Below are 12,057 nucleotides of genomic sequence, written 5' to 3'. Positions count from 1 at the left end.
CTTCCAGAGTGTTGCACTGTGGGTAGCTATCCCACAGTTCCCGCAGTCTCCGCTGCCCATTGGAATTCTGGGTTGAGATCCCAATGCCTGATGGGGCTAAAACATTGTCGAGGGTGGTTCTGGGTACATATCGTCAGGCCCCCGTTCCCTCCCTCCATGAAAGCAAGGGAAGACAATCGTTTCACACCTTTTTTCCTGAGTTACCTGTGCAGACGCCATACCACGGCAAGCATGGAGCCCGCTCAGGTAACCGTCACCATATGTCTCCTGGGTGCTGGCAGACGCGGTACGGCATTGCTACACAGTAGCAGCAACCCATTGCCTTCTGGCAGCAGACGGTGCAATATGACTGGTAGCCGTCATCGTCATGTCCGAGGTGCTCCTGGCCACGTCGGCCAGGAGCGCCTGGGCAGACATGGGCGCAGGGACTAAATTTGGAGTGACCTGACCAGGTCATTCTCTTTAGTCCTGCAGTCAGTCCTATTGAACCGTCTTATGGTGAGCAGGCAGGCGATACGGATTGCTAGCAGTCGTACTGTACCATCTTCTGCCGGGCAGGCAAGAGATGAGGATGGCTAGCAGTCCTATTGCACCATCTTCTGCCAAGCAGCCATGAGATGTGGATGGCATGCAGTCCTTCTGCACCATCTGCTGCCAGCCAAAGATGTAAAAGATAGATGGAGTGGATCAAAACAAGAAATAGACCAGATTTGTTTTGTACTCATTTGCTTCCCCCCCTCCCCTGTCTAGGGGACTCATTCCTCTAGGTCACACTGCAGTCACTCACAGAGAAGGTGCAGCGAGGTAAATCTAGCCATGTATCAATCAGAGGCCAGACTAACCTCCTTGTTCCAATAAGAACAATAACTTAGGTGCACCATTTCTTATTGGAACCCTCCGTGAAGTCCTGCCTGAAATACTCCTTGATGTAAAGCCACCCCCTTTGTTGATTTTAGCTCCCGGAAGCCAACCCTGTAAGCCGTGTCGTCAGTCTCCCCTCCCTCCGTCAGAGCAACGGCAGACAATCGTTCCGCACCTTTTTCTGTGCGGACGCCATACCAAGGCAAGCATGGAGGCCGCTCAGTTCACTTTGGCAATTAGGAGCACATTAAACACCACACGCATTATCCAGCAGTATATGCAGCACCAGAACCTGGCAGAGCGATACCGGGTGAGGAGGCGACGTCAGCGCGGTCAAGTGAGTGCTCAGGACATGGACACAGATTTCTCTGAAAGCATGGGTCCTGCCAATGCATGCATCATGGTGCTAATGGGGCAGGTTTATGCTGTGGAACGCCGATTCTGGGCTCGGGAAACAAGTACGGACTGGTGGGACCGCATAGTGTTGCAGGTCTCGGACAATTCCCAGTGGCTGCGAAACTTTCGCATGCGTAAGGGCACTTTCATGGAACTTTGTGACTTGCTTTCCCCTGCCCTGAAGCGCATGAATACCAAGATGAGAGCAGCCCTCACAGTTGAGAAGCGAGTGGCGATAGCCCTGTGGAAGCTTGCAACGCCAGACAGCTACCGGTCAGCTGGGAATCAATTTGGAGTGGGCAAATCTACTGTTGGGGCTGCTGTGATGCAAGTAGCCCACGCAATCAAAGATCTGCTGATATCAAGGGTAGTGACCCTGGGAAATGTGCAGGTCATAGTGGATGGCTTTGCTGCCATGGGATTCCCTAACTGTGGTGGGGCCACAGACGGAACCCATATCCCTGTCTTGGCACCGGAGCACCAAGCCGCCGAGTACATAAACCGCAAGGGGTACTTTTCAATAGTGCTGCAAGCTCTGGTGGATCACAAGGGACGTTTCACCAACATCAACGTGGGATGGCCGGGAAAGGTACATGACGCTCGCATCTTCAGGAACTCTGGTCTGTTTCAAAAGCTGCAGGAAGGGACTTTATTCCCAGACCAGAAAATAACTGTTGGGGACGTTGAAATGCCTATATGTATCCTTGGGGACCCAGCCTACCCCTTAATGCCATGGCTCATGAAGCCGTACACAGGCAGCCTGGACAGTAGTCAGGAGCTGTTCAACTACAGGCTGAGCAAGTGCAGAATGGTGGTAGAATGTGCATTTGGACGTTTAAAGGCGCGCTGGCGCAGTTTACTGACTCGCTTAGACCTCAGCGAAACCAATATTCCCACTGTTATTACTGCTTGCTGTGTGCTCCACAATATCTGTGAGAGTAAGGGGGAGATGTTTATGGTGGGGTGGGAGGTTGAGGCAAATCGCCTGGCTGCTGGTTACACGCAGCCAGACACCAGGGCGGTTAGAAGAGCACAGGAGGGCGCGGTACGCATCAGAGAAGCTTTGAAAACCAGTTTCATGACTGGCCAGGCTACGGTATAAAAGTTCTGTTTGTTTCTCCTTGATGAAACCCCCGCCCCTTGGTTCACTCTACTTCCCTGCAAGCTAACCACCCTCCCCTCCTCCCTTTAATCATTGCTTGCAGAGGCAATAAAGTCATTGTTGCTTCACATTCATGCATTTTTTATTCATTCATCACACAAATAGGGGGACAACTACCAAGGTAGCCCAGGAGGGGTGGTGGAGGAGGGAAGGAAAATGCCACACAGCACTTTAAAAGTTTACAACTTTAAAATTTATTGAATGCCAGCCTTCTTTTTTTGGGGCAATCCTCTGTGGCTGAGTGGCTGGTTGGCCGGTGGCGCCCCCACCGCGTTCTTGGGCGTCTGGGTGTGGAGGCTATGGAACTTGGGGAGGAGGGCGGTTGGTTACACAGGGGCTGTAGTGGCAGTCTGTGCTCCAGCTGCCTTTGCTGCAGCTCAACCATACACTGGAGCATACTGGTTTGGTCCTCCAGCAGCCTCAGCATTGAATCCTGCCTCCTCTCATCACGCTCCCGCCACATTTGAGCTTCAGCCCTGTCTTCAGCCCGCCACTTACTCTCTTCAGCCCGCCACCTCTCCTCCCGGTCATTTTGTGCTTTCCTGCACTCTGACATTATTTGCCTCCACGCATTCGTCTGTGCTCTGTCAGTGTGGGAGGACAGCATGAGCTCAGAGGACATTTCATCACGAGTGCATTTTTTTTTCTTTCTAATCTTCGCTAGCCTCTGGGAAGGAGAAGATCCTGTGATCATTGAAACACATGCAGCTGGTGGAGAAAAAAAAAGGGACAGCAGTATTTAAAAAGACACATTTTATAAAACAGTGGCTACAGTCTTTCAGGGTAAACCTTGCTGTTAACATTACATACATAGCACATGTGCTTTCATTACGAGGTCGCATTTTGCCTCCCCCCATCGCGTGGCTACCCCCTCAACCCTCCCCCCTCCCCGTGGCTAACAGCGGGGAACATTTCTGTTCAGCCGCAGGCAAACACTCAGCAGGAACAGGCTCCTCTGAATGTCCCCTGAAGAAAAGCACCCTATTTCAACCAGGAGACCATGAATGATATCTCACTCTCCTGAGGATAACACAGAGAGATAAATAACGGATATTGTTTGAACGCCAGCAAACATACACTGCAATGCTTTGTTGTACAATGATTCCCGAGTACGTGTTACTGGGCTGGAGTGGTAAAGTGTCCTACCGTGAAGGACGCAATAAGGCTGCCCTCCCCAGAAACCTTTTGCAAAGGCTTTGGGAGTACATCCAGGAAAGCTGCGAATGCCAGGGCAAATTAATCCTTTCACATGCTTGCTTTTAAACCATGTATAGTATTTTAAAAAGTACACTCACCGGAGGTCCCTTCTCCGCCTGCTGGGTCCAGGAGGCAGCCTTGGGTGGGTTCGGGGGGTACTGGCTCCAGGTCCAGGGTGAGAAACAGTTCCTGGCTGTCGGGAAAACCGGTTTCTCCGCTTGCTTGCTGTGAGCTATCTACAACCTCCTCCTCATCATCATCATCTTCTTCGTCCCCAAAACCTGCTTCCGTGTTGCCTCCATCTCCATTGAAGGAGTCAAACAATATGGCTGGGGTAGTGGTGGCTGAACCCCCTAAAATGGCATGCAGCTCATCATAGAAGCGGCATGTTTGGGGCTCTAACCCGGAGCGGCCGTTCGCTCCTCTGGTTTTCTGGTAGGCTTGCCTCAGCTCCTTAAGTTTCATGTGGCACTCCTTCGGATTCCTGTTATGGCCTCTGTCCTTCACGCCCTGGGCGATTTTGACAAAGGTTTTGGCATTTCGAAAACTGGAACGGAGTTCTAATAGCACTGATTCCTCTCCCCATACAGCGATCAGATCCCGTACCTCCCGTTCAGTCCATGCTGGAGCTCTTTTGTGATTCTGGGACTTCATCATGGTCACCTCTGCTGATGAGCTCTGCATGGTCACCTGCAGCTTGCCACGCTGGCCAAACAGGAAATGAGATTCAAAAGTTCGCAGTTCTTTTCCTGTCTACCTGGCCAGTGCATCTGAGTTGAGAGTGCTGTCCAGAGCGGTCACAGTGGAGCACTCTGGGATAGCTCCCGGAGGCCAATACCGTCGAATTGTGTCCACAGTACCCCAAATTCGACCCGGCAAGGCCGATTTAAGCGCTAATCCACTTGTCAGGGGTGGAGTACGAAAATCGATTTTAAGAGCCCTTTAAGTCGAAATAAAGGGCTTCATCGTGTGGACGGATGCAGGTTTACATTGATTTAACGCTGCTAAATTCGACCTAAAGTCCTAGTGTAGACCAGGACTGAGACCCACTCCCCCTAATGGACATTAAATCTTCCTCGGCTGGCCAATTATCACCCTCCGCAGCAGAAGAAAAAGAACAAAATCTGACTTCTGCTAACCGATCACTTGCTTAGCTGATTTATCACAAGAGAGGTTCTTCTCAAAAGGGCCATCTGAGAGCAACCTGTTCATTCAGCCCCCACAAGAACAACGGGAGACAACAGCTCTTCATGGAAGTCTCTGGAGCATCACATTCTTTGTCAGCCTCTGATGAAGGCGAAACTCTTAGTTATGAAGAACAACATGGAAACATTACAATTAATCTGAAAACACACTCTTCAAATGTAGTCTTCCCATGAGATTTTAATGAGTTTAATGACACTGTTTGGGAAGTGTGAAGCACCTGTGTTGTTCTGCTATTCAGAACCAAAAGAAAAAAAGTCTGACACAGGGTGTGAAATTTCCTAAAGGACCCGTTTTAAAATTAATTTAAACTCCTAAGATACTTAACAGATTTAATTGTAAATTCTCTGAAAATTTGTTCTATGCTCAGAGAGTAAGTGCTGTAATTCTGGGAAGAATATGCTATAATTTTCTTATATATGAAAGAGGTTGAATCCCTAGTTTAAGTACAAAACTCCACCTTAACTATTGAACTGCAACTAGTGCCTCCATAATATGTATATTAGCAGATAAACAGCGCCCCATTTGTTGGTGTATAATATGTAGCATAGTTCATAAACTACTAGGTTTAATAAGGCTGTTATGCATTCCAAATTAGTGCAGGGTAAAATTTTTCTGATTTTTTTTGCCAAAAAATACAGATTTGGGTTGACCAAAAACATTTAATAAACTTGTGAGAAATTTGCCAAATGATTTTAGTCAAAAAATTTTGAAAAAAAATTGTTTAGTTTTGAAACTTTAAAAAAACCAGAACATTTCATTTTGAAATAGAAATGTATTTTTACTATGATTTTTTTGTTTTGAGGTTTCAGTTTAAAAACTAAAACCTCAAAACAAATCTAAACATTTTGCTTCAGGTCACACAAAACATTTCATTTGACCTGAAAAGTAAATGAATTTTGTTGGTTCACTGAAAATTTTGAAAAAAGTAGTTTCAGGCTGACTCAAAACAAATGTTTCCCCCTGGGTTGGCTCCCAAACCAACAAAAGACAAAAATCAGTGATTTGCACTGCTCTGCTCTGTATGGCTTCCTAATGATCAGGTCTTAACAAATGGGTCCAGGAGCAAGCCGTCTATGGAGGACATTAAAGCTGCTGTGGAAAGTAAGCAAGCAAGAGTGCAAAGTTTCTTTAAATCAAAAGAAAAAGTGCAGATTTATAATTGTTTTAGAGCAATTATATGATAAGTGGGGATTTCTTTTTTAAGCACTGTCCAAAATATTATCTGTGTTTGTTTACATTAGGGACAAATACATCTAGGCAAAAAGGGGAACTTGATATCTCTGGCTGATTAGAATGCATTCATCTGACAGATTAACTTTTCATGCAATAACAGCAAAGCACTGATTAATGTATAAAACTCTCTCTTATGCTTTTATAAAGGTCATATTAAGCTGCATGTTCTAGTAAAGATTGTCTCCTACTGAAAACTCCTTAGGTGTTTATAAATGTGGAGAAGACACATAGTGGTAAAGACTTGAGAAACGTATTACAACAATGTACATTTGGCAACACTGTTTACTTTTCAATGAATTTGCTGGTTACATGAGCCAGAAAGGAGTGTAAAGCTCTAATATACTCAAACAACAACCATTCACCAGAGCATGCAGTAATCATTTAACATTAATATCAGGACAAGAGATCTAATGCAGTGGTTCTCAACCAGGAATCTGGGGCCGCCAAGCAGGGCCAGCATTAGACTCATTTGGGCCCAAGACAGAAAGCCAAAGCCCCACCACATGGGGCTGAAGCCCGGGGCCCTGAGCCCCACCACCCAGGGCTGAAGCCAAAGCCTGAACAATGTAGCTTTGCAGGGCCCCCTCTGGCGTGGAGCCCCAGGCAATTGGCCTGCTAGCTATTCCCCAATGCTGGCCCTGGCTTTTAGATGCAGAAAACCAGCTGCTGTGGCCCAGGTGGGCCCTGGAGATTTTATAGCATGTTGGGGGGGCCTCAGAAAGAAAAAAGGTTGAGACCCCCTGATCTAATGGATACTTTCCACAATGGAGAAAGTGAAGTGCTAGAATAAACAAGAACAGAGATGGCACATGATTTTGCATAGCTAAAGTCAAATTATTTGTTGTAATATTTGTTGTGAATTTAGCCCTTCTTCTTGGCAAACCAATCCTGATTTCTGCAAACACATTCATCATTTGGACAAACAATTTTCAGCCTGGCATACTGCATCCTGTTCACTTTGAGGATTTGCTATTCATTATTCATAGTGTGTGATTGGTCACTTAAGTCATATGGTATTGTAACTACTTTCTGATTGGATTACTGAAATTTTTTAAGGTAGAGAATGAGGAATACCAAATAACGGATCTTTAGCATTAATTTTTGGGTGCATATCAGTTTGTACTAAAAATAGTTTTAAGATTCACAATTTTGGGGTTCAATAACACCTTGTACTTGTTCACAGCCACACATAATGAACCTTTTAAGATTCATGCGCACCTTGTATTTCATGTATTCACACAATTGTGTGTCCCCAAAAGTAATATAAACCAAACTCAAAGCTTTTATTTGTGAAAATATTTGCAAACTAATTTCTTAACATTTGACTAGCCCTCCTAACTACACAGTTACTGCTAAATACTATATATTATTCAGGGGAACTAATCTACCTATGCATGATGGGGCAAATGCTCTGGTGATATAAATAAGCAGAATACAAATGACGTAACTGGAGGAATTTACACCTGCAGAAAATTTGGCTCAGTAACTCCATCAGAAAAAATGCTAATTACAACAAAGTGTTGCAAATTACTATTTCTAAGTAATGTATACATAAGGTGTGTTGCGTCGCTAGACTTTATTTAAGAATAGGAAATCTCATAATTTGATACTGGTAAAATGTTTGTGTTAATTTATCTTTTAATCAAACTCCAAAATTCCTGGTTGTCACTTATTTGAGAAGCAGTGAAAAGAACGATCAGTGTTTTATATTTATACAGTGATTTTCATCTGTTTGATCTCCATAGCACTATACTACCAGCTGATTCCTGAGCGGAAGGCTCAGGAAGCACCCCGACAGTAGTTTTTGAAATATATCCCACATATATTGAAGGTGGGGAACTATCCCACAAAGTCTGAGGTCTTATTCTCATTTAAAACAAAAAAGGGTTGTAGAACATAACTAGTATGTTAGAAGTCACCTCCTTCCAAATACCTGTCAGATTTTGATGGCTTCCCATGGAACACAACAAGGACTACCTGACTCCTCCTGAAATGAGAAAGATGACTGTTCATTACTGTGACTGTTCAAAATTACAGTTCATCAGTAAATATAATACCCTCAGTGCCTCTGGTATGAAATTAATCTATCATCACTACACAGTATACAATTCATTAATTGCTAACCACTGTCAGATGTAGCAGCCATGAAAAGAAAGGCATCTGCAAAGCAACAACACATATCTGCAAAAGAAATGTCACCAACGATCTTATAAAAGCGGAACTTTGATTAAAAAGACATAAAACCTAATAACTCCATCTTCCAGTTACCTCTGCGATGGGGAATCTTAAAGCTGGGAAAATTCAAAAGAAAATAAACTGCTAAAGTATTCTGAGAACAGCCATAGAGAAGAATTACAATGTAGAAAGAGGGAGGAAATTGTCGATACAGATCCTACAAAGAAGAGTACTTACTTATATCACAGATATGATGCAACCTACTAATGGCAACACTGCAGCTAAAATACTGGAGGAGAAATAGAGAAACCAGACACAAAAGAAAGGTGCTAAGAGTGTAAGAACTAAGAAACAAGGAGGAAAAGGACAGGAAAGCAAAGCTTGTGCTAACACAAGAGACAGGGAACTGATAGAATATCAAAGCAATGAACCATGCTGGCAGATACTGCACGAGCTACTTATGGTGCTAACTCTAGCAAACCTGGAGCAGCTAGTTTGCTAAATATTGGAGATCAGGGTGGAACATAACATATGTCAAAGTAAAACCATTATATATAAAAAGAAAAGGAGGACTTGTGGCACCTTAGAGACTAACAAATTTATTTGAGCATAAGCTTTCGTGAGCTTCCAATGAAGTGAGCTGTAGCTCACGAAAGCTTATGCTCAAATAAATTTGTTAGTCTCTAATGTGCCACAAGTCCTCCTTTTCTTTTTGTGGATATAGACTAACATGGCTGCTACTCTGAAACCTGTCATTATATACAAGTTATGTTTTGCCATAAATTAAGAGCAATCATTTACTTTCAGACTCAAATTACTTACTTTAGGCTAAGGGAAAACACCACAAGAGAGAACAAAGGTATAGTCTGCAGAAGAGAGATGAATTTTGGGTCTGAATTTTGGGCCTCGCATCCCTCCCCTAATATAGTGGGAGTCACACACATACTGATGGGTAGATAGCTCTTCATTCCAACCACAGCAGTCCTGCCAAAGTTAAGATGTTTTAATTTTTATTGAATGAGTTATAAAAGTCCTGATACATTCAGAACCATCAAAATACATTTCCCCGAGTAAAAATGTCTATACCATTCATATATAACACACGCACATCCACTTCTCCCCCATGTAAAAAGAACATTAGGGTTGCAAAGTCAAGCACTCTAAAGTTAGGAAATAAAAGAATTAAGGTTGCTATTTTTTCCATTGGACCTCTGTCCATGTACAGGAGGGACAATGCTCACTTAATGAGCCACTATGCAATATTTTGTTTTCTCCTCATTCTTCAGTATGTGGGTGCTGCCTTATTTACTGCACACTTCAAAGCCTGCTCTGAAGACAGAATTATTAATTTCCTCATGGCCTTTTCTATAGTGCTCATTGTTATAGTATCTGAGTGCTTCCCAAACATTAATCTATCTTCACTCTACTTCTACTGAGGTGAGGGGGTGGTGTCATCTCCATTGTACAGATGGGGAATTGAGGCACAGACAGATTAAAATCAAAAATATCCTGTATCTGTGTGCCCAATCTGAAACACGTAGGAGCTGATTTCTTTCATAGATTCCAAAGCAAGAAGGGATCACTGTGATCATCTAGTCTGATCTCCTGTATAACACAGGCCAGAGAACTGCCCCTAAAATTATACCTGTTTTAACTAAATCTCGATTTTAAAATTTTCAGTGATGGAGAATCCGCAAGCTTTGGTAAATTGTTCCAATGATTAATTATCCTCAGAGTACTTAGTATTATACAGCACTTTATACGTTCAAAGCACAACCTCCACTGACTTCATTTGCAGTTGTGAATGCTCAGCACTTCTGTAAATCAGACCCCAGGGTATAAAATTGGGCACCCAGAAAATGAGGCACACACAGTTAGTGTTCATCTGTGGAAAGTGGTTTAAACATACATACCCACTATCACATAGCAACAGAGGCAGGGATAGAATCCAGTTCTCCAGGGCAGCTTTCAACTCCCTTAACCATGAGACTGTCCTTTCTCTTTCTGTAAACTCCTGCCTCATTCTCTACACAGTGTCTAACACCTGTAGCAACTGAGGCAGGGGTCCTACAAACAGCCTCCAGTCCTTCACTACGCTCAGTTCATCCCCAGAACAGGTCAATCCTGTGCACTTAATGAAGCAAAGGATCCTGTGCAAAAAATAGTATGTGATCACATAATTAAAGAGTCTATCGTAAAGTGTATGCAAAGTTGTGGCATTTCCTTACACCTGAGTGCTTGTCTTTGTTATTTTAATGTAATATTTTTGTGTCGTTTCCAAGGCTTTTAAAAAAAATGAAAAAACCAAGCAAGTATGTCATGAGGCATCATACTGATACCCACATGGTTCATCAGCAGAGTTGGACTCTTTAGATTCACCATACAGATTACTGCTACTTGAGCTAATGCAGTAACTGGTGGCAGTAGTAGGCTGTTATCCTCTATATGGACCAGTACTAAAGTGGATGATACACTTTGCCAGTGGTTTTCACATATATTTGCTGACAGCAAAGGAATGGTGAAACTCAGAAATCTTGGGTTCGATTCCAGACTCTGGAAGGGAGCATGCTGTAGTGGGCACACACTCTTCTGCCATTATCCCCTAAATGTGACCCCTTCTGACTTCTCCCCTCCAACCTCTTTCTATCCCAACCCCACTTCTTTTTCATCCTGACTCTTTGTCTTAGTTCTGTTTTCATCTAGCCAGTCTCAGTCTCTGCTCCTCAGGCTTCTCGTCCAAGTCTCCTTGCGCAGCAAGTTCCAGCCTATTGCTATCCTACTCCTCATACCAACCTATTCCCCACACACAGGCCTGGCACTTGTCCCCTCTGCACTGAATCAGACAACTTCCTCCTTCATGCTGCCTGGGTTCTGCATGGGGTTCATTCAGAGGACAGGAGAGAGTCTCCATGCTCTCATTTCTGGTGTCTGGATCTAGCATGGCTCACAGCCACCCAGAGCTAGGTGGCTGCTAGGAAAGTCCTACTCAGCCCCAGGCTGCAACATGCTCAATACAGATGGAATCACTGGAGTTTTCAGCTGCAAAGCTAAAATTGGCCAGATTTGGGCAGATTTTCACAGAGACAGCAACAGGCACACCCCTGACACAAATGCCACTCTGTGCCAAATTTCAGGTGTCTGCTCCAAAGCATGGGGTTGCTGGAATTTCTTTTAAAATGGACACCAGAATTTTCTATCGTGGGCAAAACAATTTTTCACTTACCTCATTCTTGGAAATGGCTGAACTGTTTTAGCTGAAATAAAAAAAAATTTAAACTGTATAGGCTGAGATAGGCTGAGAACATATACCACTTATTTACAAATAGGGTAAAAATGACTGAGTCACTTAAGGTGTAACCTGAAACCAATGGGTTTGCACAGGTGTCAATGAGGGTATATGTTGAAGTCAAGGGGGTAACACAGGTGTCAATGAGGGCATTATTTGCCCTGTAAAACCTTTACTGCTGGAGATGATCCATGAGATGGAAAGCACCCAGCTTGACTATCAGAGCCTAGGGACAGTCTGTGGGCCTGGCAGTAAGGAAAATAAAATAAATAAAAATACCTGAGTGGCAAAATCTGTAGTCAAACTATGTGTTCTGGATCCCAGAGCAATGGATGAAGTGTTCTCCCAGAAAGGGAAAAGGCATCTGGATAAGCCTAGCGCAGTGGTTCCCAAACTTTAACAACCTGTGAACCCCTTTCACTAAAATGTCACGTCTCGCGAACCCCCTCCTAAAAATGAATATTTCCAGGGATTTTCTCCTTTACCTGAGTATAAATTATAAAAGCAGTAATCTTGAAAATATAAAATTTGTTTTTATGAC

At 43.8% G+C, this 12,057-nt stretch overlaps 1 protein-coding gene and 1 long non-coding RNA gene across 2 annotated transcripts in view; both read right to left on the bottom strand.

The window, feature by feature from the left end:
- Window positions 1-2,585: 2,585 nt before the first annotated feature.
- Window positions 2,586-4,909, bottom strand: LOC144268066 (uncharacterized). Its single transcript, XM_077822623.1, has 2 exons — window positions 3,715-4,909; window positions 2,586-3,127 (listed from the first exon to the last, which is right to left on the bottom strand). Exons 1-2 carry the CDS (start codon window positions 4,298-4,300, stop codon window positions 2,607-2,609), a joined length of 1,107 nt encoding a protein of 368 aa, XP_077678749.1. The 5' UTR covers window positions 4,301-4,909; the 3' UTR covers window positions 2,586-2,606.
- Window positions 4,910-7,990: 3,081 nt separating this feature from the next.
- The window catches only part of LOC144268067 (uncharacterized), a 33,468-nt gene continuing 29,401 nt past the window's right edge, over window positions 7,991-12,057 (bottom strand). Inside the window, exon 3 of the long non-coding RNA XR_013346704.1 lies at window positions 7,991-8,042. This is a non-coding gene — a long non-coding RNA (uncharacterized LOC144268067). The remainder of the gene's footprint in view (window positions 8,043-12,057) is intronic.

This window comes from Eretmochelys imbricata, chromosome 7 (genome assembly GCF_965152235.1).
Source record: "Eretmochelys imbricata isolate rEreImb1 chromosome 7, rEreImb1.hap1, whole genome shotgun sequence".
Classification (NCBI taxonomy): Eukaryota; Metazoa; Chordata; order Testudines; family Cheloniidae; genus Eretmochelys; species Eretmochelys imbricata.
Note: the sequence above shows the minus strand (reverse complement) of the source record. Positions and strands in the feature narration are given on the sequence as shown.